The sequence below is a fragment of the Rhinolophus sinicus genome, chromosome 3 (assembly GCF_057876585.1).
Source record: "Rhinolophus sinicus isolate RSI-liver-muscle chromosome 3, RSI-T2T, whole genome shotgun sequence".
Classification (NCBI taxonomy): Eukaryota; Metazoa; Chordata; class Mammalia; order Chiroptera; family Rhinolophidae; genus Rhinolophus; species Rhinolophus sinicus.
In genome coordinates this window covers 101712931-101729358 of record NC_142503.1, presented here as the reverse complement: position 1 = coordinate 101729358, position 16428 = coordinate 101712931, and the positions used below count along the sequence as shown (strand labels likewise).

General features: G+C 47.9%; 1 protein-coding gene and 1 long non-coding RNA gene across 2 annotated transcripts; one reads left to right on the top strand and one right to left on the bottom strand.

Moving 5' to 3' along the window:
* The first annotated feature begins 5494 nt into the window (after positions 1 to 5494).
* Positions 5495 to 10904, top strand: COMMD4 (COMM domain containing 4). Its single transcript, XM_019750978.3, has 8 exons — positions 5495 to 5641; positions 8890 to 8961; positions 9168 to 9233; positions 9441 to 9480; positions 9747 to 9866; positions 9965 to 10045; positions 10376 to 10552; positions 10637 to 10904. The coding sequence occupies exons 1-8, from the start codon at positions 5639 to 5641 to the stop codon at positions 10675 to 10677; spliced, it is 600 nt and encodes a 199-aa protein (XP_019606537.1). The 5' UTR covers positions 5495 to 5638; the 3' UTR covers positions 10678 to 10904.
* On the bottom strand, positions 8266 to 16131 carry LOC141570641 (uncharacterized). Its single transcript, XR_012494879.2, has 2 exons — positions 15299 to 16131; positions 8266 to 14040 (listed from the first exon to the last, which is right to left on the bottom strand). It is a non-coding gene; the product is annotated as an uncharacterized LOC141570641 (long non-coding RNA).
* Between the last annotated feature and the right edge of the window lie 297 nt (positions 16132 to 16428).

Sequence of the window (16428 nt, the reverse complement as noted above, 5' to 3'; positions counted from 1 at the left end):
AGCGGATGGACATGGGGCTTGCGGCAGGTCTGGAGGTGTGAGTGATGCAGTGGGAGCCGCAAGGACGTGGCCAGTCTCAGGGAGGGCTCATCCCTGGATTCCCCCTCCGTACCCCTTAGCGTCCCACAGCTCCCTTGCCCCATGCCATGGCTGCACAGTGCAGGAAGGCCCAGCTGACGGTGAAGTTGTACAGGGCCACCTGCTCCAGCCTGAGGCCTGTGCCCCCAGCCCTTCAAACCCCTTCAGGGAGACACTCATCTTTAATGTGGGGCTGCACGAATGTGGCTGCAAACTGCAGGTGAGAGGAAGTAAGGCCCTTGGCTTTAGAAGCCAAAAATTCACATCCTGACCAGAGGCTGGACTGAACTCCCACTTCGATCTGTGGGACGAAATGATGGGTCTTCAGGCCGCAGGGTTTCTGGATTGTGGTTAGGGCCCTTCCGTTATGGGCTCAGTGACTTGGGCTGACCCTGCCTCTCCCTGGGTCTCACCTCCATAGGTGCAGGCAGGGCTGGGCCAGGGCTTTCAAGACTCCCAGCTCTGCACGCTGGCTTTCTCTCAGGCTGGTAGGAGGTAAGACAGATGCGGCCTGGGCTCCCCTGCTTGCCTCCAACTCCTTGTGACGCTCCTTCTCTTCACCTGTGAGGTGGCTGAGGCTGGAGCGAACGGGGTCTCTGACTCCTTCCCCAGGTGGGCCTGGGGAACCTGCTTTACATGCCATGCTCCACTACCCCCCACAGGCCACCTGGCATTCTGTGGCTTCTAATCGTTCTTCGTTTTCTTAGATAGACTTTCATCTGCAAATACTAGTGTGATGGACGGAAAAGGGGCCACAGGTTAAACCTGACAAGCTCAGGAAACTGAAAATAGCCACATAGGATGGTGTGAATGTTAAAAATTCCTAACTAAGGTGGGCCAAGGCAGGAAGTCACATCCTTAGCCTGTGGTTTCCTTGACAAAGGTCAATCTTTATCTTAAGTGAGTCTGTCTATTGTCTTTTGCATCAAGGATAACATACCCTTAGAATGGCAGTAATCCCTTTTTCCGGACCAGAACAGGGAACTATAGAATCCCTCATTATTACTCTTGTCACCTGACTACCATCTCTATGTGCTGTAAAAAGTAAACTATTAACTATCCTGTACTCACTGATAAAAGTGAACAGGCATCCTATGATGCTTACCGATAGAGCTGGGAGGACTGTGGGTGGAGCTGGGCCCCTTGTTGGCTCTCTGGTGCTGACTGCCTGTTGGACTTTGCGGTAACTACCTGGGGAGGGACGCGGAGAGATAGAATAACCATCTTGGAACCGGGGTTATTCTTCTTCACGTGGGCACCCGGTTGGAGTCCCCCGTTGGAGGTGTGTGTTCCCGCACTGCAGTGGTGCTTTTTGTTTCTTTTTTATTTTCCCGAATAAACCGCTCTTTTGGTGGATTTTCTGGACAGTTATTTTTGGCAGTCGAGACCACCTATGTAAAATAAGTACCTGTCTCTCCAATTTACTTTTATCCAATCCCAGAGATTTCCCCTCTTTGCTCTCCCACCCCCTTAATCTACCACCAATGGATTTCATGTAACCCTCCTCCTTTGATTCTACATATAAAATAAGCTGCTGAGGATGGAAAAGGGGCTACAGGTTAAACATGACAAGCTCAGGAAACTGAAAATGACCACATAAGATGGCATGAACATAAAAAATAAAAATTCATAACTAAGGTGGGCCATGGCGGGAAGTCACATGTTTGGCCTGAAGCTTCCTTCATAAAGTCAATCTTCACCTTAAGTGGGCCTGTCTATTGTCTTTTTGCACCTAAGACGACATCCTTGGAATGTCAGTAATCATTTTTTCCGGACCAGAGCAGGAAAGTACAGAATCCCTCATTACTATTCTTGTCCCTTGATTAACATCTCTGTGAACTATTAGCTATCCTGTACCCACCTGTGTGAAAGAAGTACCTGTCTCTCCAATTTACTTTTATCCAATCCCAGAGACATCCCCGCTTTGCTTTCTGCCACGCTCTTAATCCACCACCAATGGGTTTCCTGTAACCCTCCTCTGATTCTATGTATAAAATAAGCTGCAAAACCACCATTTTGCGGAGCATTTTCTCAATCCGTTGAGATTTTGCTTCCCAGCAATTGTCAGTTTGGCTCAAATAAACTCTTCCAAGCTGTCTCTGAGACTGGATATTTTTTCGTAACATTAGTTTATTCTTTTGCAACATTTATGCTAACGATGCTTATCTGTTTAGAATAGAGCTCTGTTTAGAACTGAGTTTCTCAATAGTAGCACTATTGACATTTTTGGCTGGATAATTCGTTGTTATGGAAACCGTCCTGTGCACTTTGGAGGTTTAGCAGCATCCCTGGCCTCTGCCCTCTAGATCCCAGCAGTTCTCCCAAGCTGTGACAACCAGAGATATTGCCCAATATCCCCTGGGAGGCAGTATCACCCCCAGTTGAGAATTCCTGGCCTAAGAATCTCTAGAACAACGCTGGATCATAGCAATGATAGCACATTACTGCTGTTGACCTTAATGGGAATAACCCTAGTGATAAAACATACTAGTGTCTGTACACTGCTGTCCAGGGCTACTATACTCGTGTAAAAAACAATAAACGGAGCCACTTTAAAATGAAACGAGAGCTGTCATCTCAGAGGAACTGCCTTTCACGTCTTATGCCTCAAAACTTTGGAAAGTTAAAACAAGGGAACCAAAAATTTTCCACCCTGAAGCTGCTTCTTTGGGATATTGATTTTAAGCTGTTTATTAGGAAACAAGGTTCAGAAAGACCCTTTGACCCTCCCCCCTTTCCTGCCCCAGAGACTCAGACAGAAAAGCTGTCGGCAAGGAGCCTGGGCTTAGTCACCTTAAGAATCTTCACCCTCGCACTCGTCAGGAAGACGCCAAGCCTGTTAGCTAGATACCCCTGGGTCCCACTCTTTCTGAGGTGCAGCAAGAATTTTCCTGCCGTGTGTGTTCCCCTCTTCCTCAACTACCTGTAAATCGCCCATTCTCACTTCTGAAATCTAATACCCATCCCCCTCCTTCTCCTTTATCCAAAAATGTCGTGTTTGCCCAGTGTTGCCTCACTGCCTTTTGAATTTTCATGCTTATGTGAATTCCCTGTGCGCATATATTAACACTTTGATTTTCTCCTGTTAATTTGCCTCTGTTAATTTGATCATTAGCCTAGGTAAAAGAACTTAGAAAGTGGGAGGACAAGTAATAATTTTTTTAGCCCCCACAAGGGCAAAGTAGTTACCTTTGGAATGGGCCTAAAGCAACATGGCATCTCAAAGAAGTGTGTGCAGGGATTACAGGAAGCAAATGTGACTGCCAGGCTGATGATTCTGGGGATGGAAATGAAAAACGTTGTTTAGATTAGCATGTCAGCTTCTCTGCACTAATAGAAATTCCATCCTTCTGTTGATGTCATTGTTCCCCTTCTCTTTCTCATAAATACCCCTTGCCTTTGTCTCCTAATCGCAACACTATATGGAATTCTGCCTGAATCAGTGATTCTGGAATAGCTATCCTGTTTTTTTTAATCTCATATAAATGTTGCCTCTCACTTTGGCTTCTTGCAAAAAGTGAAAAACATGACTTTCACACAAAATATGAAGGAATGTGTGTCAAATAATTAATGAGGGAACAACAAGGTGGTAAAGCTGGTTCAAGGAACTTTTTGAGAAAAAGTATTTATATTATGCTTGGCAAGGCATTTGAAATATGTGCTGAGTTACAGACAAAACTCGTTCAAGTTCTATAGAGCAACAGAACAATGATCTTTGGGATTATCTTTTCTACTGAACAGAAATCTGTACGTTAACATTTCCTTCCATTAGTGGTTTTCAAAGTATCGTCCCCAAACTGGAAGCCTAAGCATCACTTGGGGAACACGCTGGAAATGCAAATTTTCAGGTCTCCCCACCGACCTATTTAAGAGATACTGTGGGGGTGGGGCCCAGTGCTCTGTTTTAACAAGCCTACCAATGACTCTGATGCACTATAATGTTTGAGAACCACTGATCTAAGTAGTCAAGTAATCTTTATTTGCAAAACAAATATCAGACAACACTCCAGTATGACACTAAAAGAATAAGCCATCCATCTTTTTGTCTTATTTCCAAATTTAAATCATTGGACTATCAGATGTTAAAGTTTGCTGTTTTGTTTTTCAAATATTCTATCAACTTAAGGAAGTTTTCATCTATTCCTAATTTTTCTTTTTTCTCTTTTTCAATAAAAAATGATTTTCCAATTATATCACCTGTTTTCTTCTTTAACCTACTGATATGATAAAATAGAAGTTGAACCTTTCTTTTTTTTTTTAACTTTTATTTATTTAAGTGTCTTTTTCCAGGACCCATCAGCTCCAAGTCAAGTAGTTGTTTCAATCTAGTTGTGGAGGGCGCAGCTCACTGACCCAGGTAGGGACCGAATCGGCAACCTTGTTGTTAAGAGCACTGCGCTCTAACCAACTGAGCTAACCAGCAGTCCCTGAACTATTCTTATATTCTTAAAATAAAATTTTCTTTGACGGTGTAGTATTTTAACACACTGTTGACTTCAGCATGATAATGTTTACGAGTTTTAAAAAGCTCTTTATAAATGAGATCAATTTTAGCATGAATTGGGAAACTTTCCACATCTTTCTGTTTATGGAGTTGAATTGTCATGGGCTTTATCTGTCCTTTGTAACTTTGTAAGGCTCCAACAATAAAACCAGCTGGGCCTGGTGTACGGAGGGGTGGGACATGGCATTGAAGAGAGACCTCAAACTGTTGGATTTCTTGTTTATTAATCCATTCTCTCGTGTACTTGTGTTGTTGCTTTTTTTTGTTGTTTTTTCCTCTTCAAGTGAATATTGGAAATAGTTTTCCTAGACCACCTATTTCCTCAAGCTCACCAGTAAGCAAACTAAGCAATTTATAACGTATGTTTCTCCCATTAGATTGGGAAAAATTAAGATAAAACATCTAATGTTGGTGAGGCAGTAGTGAAAGAATGCTCCTGAGCATGGCAATCCTTACCATCCTCTTTGCTAGGCAACCAAGGGAGGTCATCAAAACGAAACAAAATACCCAGGCACTTTGAAGACGTTTCCTTTCATGGGTGCCGGTGACATGGGGTGTACAGTTCATGAAAATTCACTAAGGTTTGTACTTACAATATGTACAATTTTCTGTACGTGTATCGTATTTCAATAGCGTTTTAAAAATATGGCTTTTATCAGAGCTCTATACATGGGTTTCGCTTAGCGGTGGAGACCGTGGAAATGACCCGAGTGACCCTCCTAAGGGCATTACTCTTAAGTGCCAGACCCGGCTCCGGGGCTCCTGCTCTCTTAACTAGAACAGATTAAATGGCTTCCGCTCCCTGTTTTCTACTGCTTTGGGTCCCTCGGTTAAACGGGTTGTTGCCGGTCATTTCCGGGGAGGGTTTCTGGGGAGACCGAGAAGGGCCTCTGGCATTTCGCCCCGTGGCAGCTCCGGGAAGCACGACCAGATCCCGCCCCGCGGAGGAGGCCCCGCCCCGCCCGAGGAGGCCACGCCTTAGCGTCACGTGACCGCCGTCTCAGCTGACCCCGAGCGACAGGAAGGAGAAAGTCCCAGGCCGGGCTTTCTGGCGCGATGGTGAGGGCTGAGGAAGGGGATGCGAGGCTGGGGGTGCTGGGCGGGCAGGGCAGGAGCCCCCAGATCTCGTCGCTGCCCCTGCGGCAGGGTGGGGCGCGGGTGCGAGCAGAGGGGACGCCTCCCTGGCCGCTCGGCAAACAGCGTTGGTGCAGTCGCGCGGGCCCAGGGGCTGGGACAGAAAAGGCCCCGCCACCCACCTCGCAGCCGGGTAGGCAGGGCAGGCGGCGGCCTGGGAGTCCGGGAGCTTCCTTGGCAGGAAGGAAGGGCCCCCTGCCCCGCCGGGCAGAAACGGGCTCGTCCGGAGCGGCAGTCCTGTCAGGGCTTGCCTGGCCCCGAGAGGACCCCTCAAAGGTGCCCACTTCCCAACCCTCCTGTGGGACTTGGACAAGAACTTGCTTAGAATTAGGCGTAGTCTCACTTTTCACTGTTAAGAAGCCCCTTCTCTCTGGCTCCCAGAGCCAGAGGAGTAGGTTTTGGGTTGGAAACTCATCCATCCATTCATTCCTTCAACAGCTTTTGAGTACCCACTGTACACCGTGCCCTGTTCCAGCACTGGGACTTCGGCTGCAGGAGGGAAGGGCAAAGTGGGAGGCTTCGTTTGGCATTCCTAGTTAAGACTTGAGGGGAAGGGATCTAAGTGCCTTTGAGCTAGTGTTTTAGGAAGGCTTCCTGAGGGCCGGGGGCAGGGAAGAAAGCTGGCTCTGCAGTGCGGTTTGTGTAGCAGGGGTTGGGAGGGACGGAGGGTGGGGACTATAGCTTCAGATGGAATAGCATGATCAAAGATGTCAGGGGATAGAGAGCATGGCCCCTAGAAATGGATGCATTTCCCCTAGCTGGAAGAATATAGCTGGAGGTTAGTGAAATATGAGCCTGGACGGGTAAGCAAAGACCAAAGCTTGCTTGGTCTTGAGAGCCACGTAAGGGAGTTTGGACTTTAAGACGAGGGCACTGGGAAACATCCTTTTGGCCGACTTGTGGAGGGAACAAGAGAGAGCAGAGAGCCCAGGCTGGGGCAGCAGACTCCCAGAAGATGGTGGTGACCTGAGTTAGGGTGGAGAGAGTGCAGAAAGAATTGGGGAGAGTCAGCAGGGTTCAGGAACTAAATGCATGAAGGAAAAGGAGAGGGAGGTGTCTGGGTTTGGTTCCCAGATGATGGTGGTCGGTGGGGTGGGAAGGGCATCAGTTACTTTGATGCACGTGGAGTGAGGTGTCTGTGGGCCACCAGATGCACCTGGCTAGGTCCAGATTTAAGGCTCTGGAGCTCAGGAGAGAATCTACAATGGCAATGATAAGTTTGGGAGTCATCAGCACAAAGGTGATCGTCAGATCCTAAAAAATATGTAACCTGTCTCAACGGAAATCTGAATTGGGAAGAGACAGCCTAGGACAGAGCCTAGAGAAATGCCAGCATTTTAAGAAATTATACAAGGAACACATTCTTGTGATAAAGAATGTAAATAATGCAGAGGTAGCAGAAGTCAGGGGACCATGAACGTAGGAAAAACTATATATTTTAATTTTCACTAAATTTCAAACTGAAGTGTAGTATTTCTTTTAATTATGAATGCCAGCAACAAACCCCAGGATTATTAGCAGCACCTCTGGCTTTGCCACTAATAGACATCAGGTACTGTCATCTCACATCACAGCTGTTGGCATTGCTATGTAGTGTGTGTGTGCTCATCATTTCTAATTACTATGGCTGTTAGACTTGAAACATAGCATATCACCAATTTGTTTTGAAGATTTTGATAACTTAGTTTCCTTTGTAATCCTGTGTATTTTGTGCATGTAAAATCATTGAGAAAGGCCTAGAGACTCCACCAGATGCATCCATGGCACACAAAGGTTAAAAACCCTTGAAATAGAGAAAGAAGTACAAGGCTGTCCTGAACACTCTGTCACCTTCCCAGCAGTCCTAGTCCACTGTCCCAAAGTAGTGACAGCAGGCTGTCTGCAGAGATCATCCCTGGGGTCTGGGAAAGGCAGGTGAGCCAGCCAATGAGACCGAGGCCAGGCCTGGGGGAGCAGTCTGGAAGAGTATGCTACTTCAGGAAGGATGGGTGCGTGTCAGATGCCGCCGAGTTAAGGAAGGGGACCCTGGATTTAGTGATGAGTCATTTGTGACCGTGGCTAGAGGACTTCACTGGAGGCCCACGTAGAAGCCCCAGCAGTGGGATCAGGTGTGGTCGGGGGATAGAAAGGAGCAGGAGGGTTGGAGGTGGAAGGGCGGTGGGGCAGGTCTAGTGGCGGATAAGGTGAACGGTGAGGCCAGGTAGAGGACACGGAGTTGCCAGGCTCCACTGAGGGGCCAGTCGATTCAGGAGGACATGGATTTGCCATACCCTCTGTTTGCAGCATTTGTGCCCAGCAACTGGAAGCAGTCCAGGTAGAGGTGTAGAAAAGTGGACATGTGCATTACTGTGGGTTAGTCTTGCCAGGCAAACAGGACAAAGACAGTTGATCAGGGCAATGCAGGATATTGGCAAGAAATGATTGACAGGGTGGGTCTGCATTCTGATAGAGAAGACAGAACTCACATAAATAACAAAATGTGACATATGTGGTGATAATTGCTGTGGAGATCAAGAAAGAAGGGACTAGAGTATGATGGTAAAGAGCGATTTCATTTTTTTAACCATTTTATTGAGAACAACACATATGTAAATGTTCAATAATGTTGACATGTATGTGCTCATGAGAACATTCCCAGGATCAAGATGAGGAACATATCCACTGGCCCCAAAAGTTCCTTGTGCAAGGGGCAGAGAAGGCCCCTCGGAAGAGGTGTTGTTTGAGCAGAGACCTGAGTGAGCTGAGAGAGAGCAAGCAAGCCACAGGGACGTGGCGGAGTGTGCCTGGTGTCACTGAGGAAAAGCAGGGAGGCCATGGTGGCTGGAGCCGGCCGGGAAAGGAGGAGGGGCGAGAGGTCCCTGGCAGCGAGGCCGCGGCCTTTGCTTTGTTCTGTGCTGAACCCCAGCACTTCCAGTGGGATCTGTCATAGAAAGGCAGCCAGTCGATGTTTGCTGAGCAGATCAATGCCTGGGGCAGCGGTCAGACAGAAAGGCTGGGTGTGGCAGGGTGGGTGAGGGAGAGAGGGTTCTCTACAGAGCTCAGTGGTCAGGGAGAACAAGTGGCTAGAGGGCATCCATCCTGGACAGAGCAGGGTCCTTGAGGAGCGGTAATGTGGGGGACCCCTGGCCCACCTCAGCCCCTCTCGCCTGACTGCCTGCCTCACTCCCATGCAGAGGTTCCGGTTCTGTGGAGATCTGGACTGTCCCGACTGGGTCCTGGCGGAGATCAGCACACTTGCCAAGATTGTTGAGTGCACAGGGTCCTCTTGGGGGCAGGGGGTGGAGGCTCTGGGAATGGAGGGTGGAGAGGTCACTGGAGGGTGAGAGGTCAGTCTCTCAGCCCATCCTCGCATGCTGTGTGATGGTCATGTGGCTGGCCCTCTCTGAGCCAGCCCCCCAGCATGGAGGGGTGTGGTGGGCCAGTCTGGCTGATGTAAGGCCTTCCCCTCCAGTCCTCTGTGAAGCTGAGGCTGCTGTGCAGCCAGGTGCTGAAGGAGCTTCTGGGACAGGGGATTGATGTGAGTGCCTGGCCCAGCACCCCACTGTCCCCCGACTCTTTGAACCTCCCCCCCTGCCCTGAAAGTGCACCAGCCCCAGGGAGGTGGGTGATGAGCCTCCAGCCCTGCCTGGGTATCTCCATCCCAACCACAGGGTCCAGGCTGAGGGGATGGGGGGCGGCTAGCGAGTGGGGTCTAGTAGCCCCTGAGGGCCGCCTTTCCCCACAGTACGAGAAGATCCTGAAGCTCACAGCTGACGCCAGGTTTGGTGAGTACCCCACCGAGTCTGCAGACCTTTGGACAACTCTGGGTCCTCGGCCTGGGGCCGGCACAGAGGCCCCTCCTCCCAGCAGCCCGCCCTGATCCACCTGCCTCGGCAGAGAAACCTGAGGAGGAGAAAGGTGTTGGCAGTCCTGTCCCCAGGGTCCTGCCGGCAGTAGCAGCGCTCGTGGCTCAGGGAGGCCTGGGGACAGTAGGGCAACAAGGACACGGCTCGGTCCAGTGACACCCCTGCCCCGCCATGGGTCCCCCCAGAGTCTGGCGACGTGAAGGCCACGGTGGCAGTGCTGAACTTCATCCTGTCCAGTGCGGCCAAGCACAGCGTGGACGGCGAGTCCTTGTCCAGTGAACTACAGCAGCTGGGGCTGCCTAAAGGTAGGGACGCGGGCAGGCCGGTGGGTGAGCCCTCCCTGGGCCAGGAGCCTGAGGCCTGCCCTCTGAGCGGCCCAGCCCCCACTTTCACTCTGCCCCAGAGCACGCGGCCAGCCTGTGTCGCTGTTACGAGGAGAAGCAAAGCCCTCTGCAGGAGCATCTGCGAGCCGGCAGCCTGCGCGGTGAGGGTGGCGCGCGCCTGTGCGGTGAGGGTGGTGAGGGTGGCGCGCACCAGAGGGAATCTGGGCTCCGTTCTTCAAGGGAATGTAGATGGGGAGCACTTGTCCTCAGAAGTTACCCATGATCACACACCACAGAGCCGGGCCTGCGGACTCCAGCTAGGCTTCTTTCCTCTGGGGTCCGCTGTGGATAATTTGAGCTCCCAGTTAATGAGCACCTGCCCTGGGTCAGAGGTGAAAGGGAGAAGAGCTTCCAAAGGTCACACAGCCTGGAAGGCTTGAGGGCTGTCTGGCCTGACTCCCTGGTCCTGAGAGCCCCACCCCATGTCGCAGTGAACAGGCTGGCCGGCGTGGGCTGGCGGGTAGACTACACCCTGAGCTCCAGCCTGCTGCGCTCCGTGGAAGAGCCCTTAGTACACCTGCGGCTGGAGGTGGCAGCTGCCCCGGGTGCCCCAGCCCAGCCTGTTGCCATGTCCCTTTCAGCAGACAAGTTCCAGGTCCTCCTGACAGGTAAGGCTCATATATCTGGAGGGGTCCGGGGCCCTCCCAGGTCCCACCTGACTGCTGCCCACCTGCCTACCTCTTCCCCTGCAGAACTCAAGCAGGCCCAGACCCTGATGAGCTCCCTGGGCTGAGGAGAAGAGTGTCTGGGGCCGCGTGGAGCTGCCCTACCCATGTTGAGTCGCTGCCCTTTGAATCTCTCTTCAGGACCCTGGGGGCCTGTCTCCTGTATCTCCGGGTTCCCACCTGAGAATTCAGCATAGGGGCCCTCAGGACTTTCCCAGTATTGCCTTCCTTCCCCCATGAAAGACACTTGTCAGTGGTTTTCTCGAGCAAGAAGAATAAACAGAAGTGTAAAGGAGTGTGTGCTAGGTTTCTTTTAGGTTCAGATCAAAGCTTTTGTGAGAGACATCAAGTAACATACGGACTTTCCTGGCCATCACTCGTTTTCTCTTTTCAACTGCTGACTGAGGCAGGTCAGGGGTGAGGCAGATGGAGGACCAAAATGTAACAGCCTGTCTGTAAATGGGAAAGTCAGGGTTCTCTTGGCTCACCCAGTCCTGTGATGCTCTTGGCTCTGCCCTGAGTGGCCTTGTCCTTACAGCAAGCGGTGGCCCCAAAGCCAGATGCCCCAAGTAGAGAAAGAAGAGAGCCCTTGTCTTCCTGCCATCTTTAGGAAGAGAGAAGGGCCCATGCCAGAACCACTTGTTGGCAAGAGAAATGGGGCTATGGAAGGAATATGCCCCCCCCACTCCAAATTTCATATGTTGAAGCCCTAACTCCCAATGAGATGGTTTTAGGAGGTGGGGCCTTTGGGAGGTGATTGGGGGACCCTCGTGATGGGATTGGTGCCCGTAAAAGAAGAGGAAGAGAGACTCTCTACAAGCGTGTACACATGAGAACACAGCAAGAAAACAGCTGTCTACAGGGCAGGAGATGACTAAATTTCCCAGCTGCTTGATCTTGTACTTCCAAGAATCATGGAACCATGCCAAATAGATGTCTGTTGTTGAAGCCCCCAGTCTAGGGTATTTTGTTATAGCAGCCTGAGCTGACTAAGGCAGATGGCTTCCCACGACTGGCTTAGACCAACCCGGGCTCCTTGTAGAAGAGATGGAGTCCAGGGCTGGGGTGGGCAGAATACAAGCTGAGCTAGTGGGGGTGCAGAGAAGCAATCAAAGAATAGTGAGTTATGTCAGAGGGAGACATCTTGTTCCCCTGGCCAAAGACTGGACAATTTAAACATCAAAAAAGATAAGAACTGACTCTATTTGTGACTTCTGCTTCTGGAAAAATGGAGCAGATGTGCTTTTCCCTATGCCTCCACTAAGCACAGCTAAAATCCTAGGACATTGCATTGAAGAAGAAGAAGACTGAAAGGAAGAAGAGAAGACAGACTAGGATCCTCAGGACGTGAAGAACAACATAGCAAAGTATTCCTTAGATTTTCTGCTTTCTGTATGTGTCCTGGGCTGGAGAAGCCAGCCCCTTGGAAACACTGACACGGACAAAGCCCCCAAGGCCCAGGAAAGGGGCAGTCCGGCAAGACACCGTGACGGCTGTGCTTCAGCCATGCACATCGAGTGCAGCCCCTCTTCCACCTGCCCCAGAGGTCTGGCTCCCATCGGGCAGTAAGAAGGTGGTACCCCCACTCCCCACTGGCACTGTGACAGAGGAGACCTACCAAAAGAGACGGTTAAGACCCAAAGCCTCATAATACGCAAAATGTCCAGGATTCAACAAAAAAATTATACCAAGAACCAAGAAAAACTCAACTTGAATGAGAGACAACCGACACCAACACCAAAATGACTCATATGTTAGAATTCAATGCCAAGGATTTTAAAGCAGCCATCATAAAAATCCTTCAAGTCTCAGCAAAGAAATAGAAGATATAAAGAAACAGATAGAAATTTTAGAAGTAAAGCTACAATAACCAAAGTGAAAATCTCAGTGGATGGACTTAACAGCAGAAGAAAGGTCAATAGAAATTACCAATCTGAAAAACAGAGAGAAAACAGCTTGGAAAACAAACAAACAAGACAAACACACAATGAAACAGAACGCTGGGGACCTATAGGACTATAACAAAAGATTAATATTTGTGTCACCACAGAGATCAAAAGATGAAGAAAAGAAGGTGGGACAGAAAAAGTATTGAAAGAAATAATGGCTAAAAAACTCCCAAATATGGCAAAAGACATAAACTTGTAGAGTCAAGAAGCAGAATGGACCCCACACAGGTTAAACCCAAAGAAATCCATGCCACGATATATCAATCAGACTTTTGAAAACTAAAGAAAAAGTCTTGAGAACAGCAAGCTAGAAACGACACCTTGCTGAGAAGGGGGAAACAATTCGAATAACAGTGGCTTTCTCATCAGAAACTGCAGACGCCAGAAGAAAGAGGCATGGCATTTTTCAGGCCCTGAAAGAAAAGAAGTGTCAACCCAGAACTCCGTGGCTAGGGAAAATGACCTCTGGAATAAATGGGGACATTAAGACATTCTCAGATGAAAGAGAGAATGTACTTTGTACATAACTAATATGTACAAAAAATATGTATTAGTACATAACTAGTATACTTTGTTACCAGCAGACCTAACCCCCAAATACAAAGGCTAAAGGAGGATCTCTGAACAGAAAGGAAATGATAAAAGAAGGACTCTTGGAAAGAGTAAAAATATGGATACAGTCGACTTTGCTTCTCTTGTATATTTTAAAGTATGTTCAACAGTTGAAGCAAAACTTACAACACTGTTGGATGTGGTTCTCAAGATATGTAGAGAAAATATTTAAGGTTATTATAAACAGGAGAGGGTTAAAGGGAGTTAAGGTTTATACACTTCACTCAAGTTGACAAAGTGTCGACACCAGTGAACTGTGCATACATGTATAATGTAATATAGTAAGTCCTCAATGTTGATAGGTTGTATGACTTGAACTGAAATGACATATAATTAATCCAATTTTACTATAGGCTAATTTATACAAACAAGAATTAAGTTCCTATAGCATCTCATCAGTGTTATAACGACATTGTACAAAATGTTTATTTGAGGACCCTGCTGTATGTAGAGTGACCACTTCAAAGGTTATACAATGTAACACACTCAAAACAATTTAGATTAAGTCAAACTGGAATTCTGAAAAATGTTCAGGTAGCCCAAAGGAGGACAAGAAAAACAAAAGTGAAAAACAAAATAAAACAAGTGGCAGATAAGAGTCACAAGGAAAGCTCTAGGTCTCATCAAACATGTAACATGAGCTTTGCCTCTTGTGGCATTGCCAGGGCGCATTGATTGCCTCTTCTGAGTTAGCACAGAATCCCGTGGACACTTCTCTCATTGCTATTGTAACATTGCATTGTAACTTTGTATTTACTCATTTGCCTTTTTTACCAGCCTGAGTTTAAGGATGAAGATTGTGTTTCCATGTGTGTATTAATATATCCTCAATGCCCAGTAAATGAAGCCGGTGGGGTGGAGAGATAAGAGCTGCAACAGATTGAAAGATGTTGAATGTAAAAAATCCTTGAATCCATAAAAAAGTCTCTGCCCCCCCCATAACCCCAAGTCAATCCTAATTTGTCACCATTGGATGTTGTTATTGAACCAAATTCTTAGTCTGAAAATTGATCATTAAAAGGAAGGAATTTAGACTTTATCCTGTCCTTTTAGTATTTCAGGATAATCAAATAGCCCTAGTCAATGCGGTAAAATTATTCTTCACAGAAAAATTCCAGCTAATGTATTAATAGAAGGAATGACAGAATTAGAAAATAACCATTTTGTGACTCCCAGTGAAACTGGGTATTTGTGTGATGCTAAATAATCACTTCACATACAGAACCAAGGCCCCTCAGCCCGTAAGAGGGTAAGCACACTTGTGCGTCCACATAGTGGAACACTACTCATCAGTAAGAAGGAACGAACTGATAAGCATAACAGCCTGGACGGATCTCACATGCATTATGCTAAGAGAAAAACACCAGACTCAAAAGGCTACATACTAAGGATTCCATTTATATATTATGGAGAAGGCAAAACTGGAGGGACAGAAACCTAGTAACCACTGGTTACCCGGAGGTAGGGTGGAAGTGTTGATTACGAAGTGCGTGGGCAAATTTGGGGGGGGGTATGGAAATGTGATCATTTGATTGTGGTGATGTATATGTGTCAAAATCATACTCCAGGGCCTGCCGGTGGCTCAGGTGGTTGGAGTGCTGTGCTCCTAATGCTGAGGTCGCTAGTTTGATTCCCACATGGACCAGTGAGCTGCGCCCTCTACAGCTAAGATTGTGAACAATGGCTCTCCCTGGAGCTGGGCTGCCGTGAGTAGCCGGAGGTTGGTGTGAGCTGTGGTGAGCTGCCGTGAGTGGCCAGCAGCCAGCGTGAGTGGCTGGTAGCCTCTGTGAGCGGCTGACCGACGACCGACTGCCTCAGCCCCGGGGGAGCGTAAGGCTCATAATATCACATGGACCAGGGAGCTGTGCCCTATACAACTAGACAGAAACAATGGGCTTGAACCAGAGTGTGTGTGTGTGGGGGGGGGAGGGGGGGAGAAGGTGGAAGAAGGGGGAAAAAACAAAACAAACAAAAAAACTCGTACTCCAAAAAGGGTGAATTTCCTATATGTAAATTTTACCTTAATTTAAACAAAAAAGTAACAAAACAAATCACCCCACAGATTAGTTAAGGGTCAGCAGGTGTGAAACATTCCTTTACAACACAGGTCTTGCTGTCACAACCTCACCTGTGATCAGTCTCAGCGTCACTGCTGTGGGACAACCAGATGTTGAGCACCTCCTATTGGGATGCAATTTGCAGTGCAGGGCAGCCTCTGGGAGACACCCTTGAATCTATGTAGCCAGTCCTTTAGCTCTGACTCCCAGTGTGCATGAAAAACTAGACAGCAACAAGCTAAGGACACATGAGAAAACATTCAGCCAAATTCAGAATGTGATGGGGCATCTCAGAGCGCAGCTGCCTTGGTCTCTTCAGAAAGGTCAGTATGGTGGAAACCAAAAAAGGAGATGAGGTGGGTGGGCAGTGGGGAGGGTGATTCCATCTACATTAAAAATGATTAGAAAGAGACATACAATCCTTGATTGGACTCTGCCTTGAAAAAACAGCTATAAATGACATTTTGGGGACAATTAGGGAAATCTGAATGTGGACTATGTGTTAGATGATATTAAGAAGTTACTGTTGGGCCAGGGAGCTGTGCTCAGTTGGCTCAGTTGGTTAGAGCGCGGTGCTCATAACACCAAGGTCACCGGTTCAATCCCCACATGGGCCCCTGTGAGCTGCGTCCTCCACAACTAGATTGAATTACTTGACTTGGAGCTGAGGGTCCTGGAAAAACACAAAGTTGTTTTTAAAGTTACTGTTTACACCTGAAACTAATATAAAATAATTTGAATGTCAGCTATAATAGTCACAGGGATATAAAGTACAGGAATGTAGTCAATAATATTGTAATAACTGCAGTGTCAGATGGGTGACAGACTTACTGGAGTTATGATTGTGAGATATATAAATGTCTAAACACTATGTTTTGTACACCTGAAACTAATAAAAAAAGTTATTGTTTACCAGATGTAATAAAGGTATTGTGGCTTTGTAGGAAGTTGCTTTTTAGAGATGCATGCTGAAGTATTAGGAATGAAATCGTTGTTTACCTGAAATACATCAAACTAAATGAATTAATAGATGAGGGGGGAGGAAGCACAAGTGCTAGTACAAAGGGGGCAAATCATGGCTACACGTCAGACTCAGGTAGGATAAAATGCAAACTCGTCACAGAGGCCTCCTGAGACCGACTTAACCCGTGTGTCTCTGCCTGTCATCGCCTCCCAGCACTCCCAGCTACAGACCTTTTAC

Coding starts and splice junctions, on each gene's coding strand:
- COMMD4 (XM_019750978.3), top strand. Junction 8,962..9,167: donor TCAGCACACTTGCCAAGATT/GTTGAGTGCACA, acceptor CTTCCCCTCCAG/TCCTCTGTGAAGCTGAGGCT. Junction 9,867..9,964: donor GCAGCTGGGGCTGCCTAAAG/GTAGGGACGCGG, acceptor ACTCTGCCCCAG/AGCACGCGGCCAGCCTGTGT.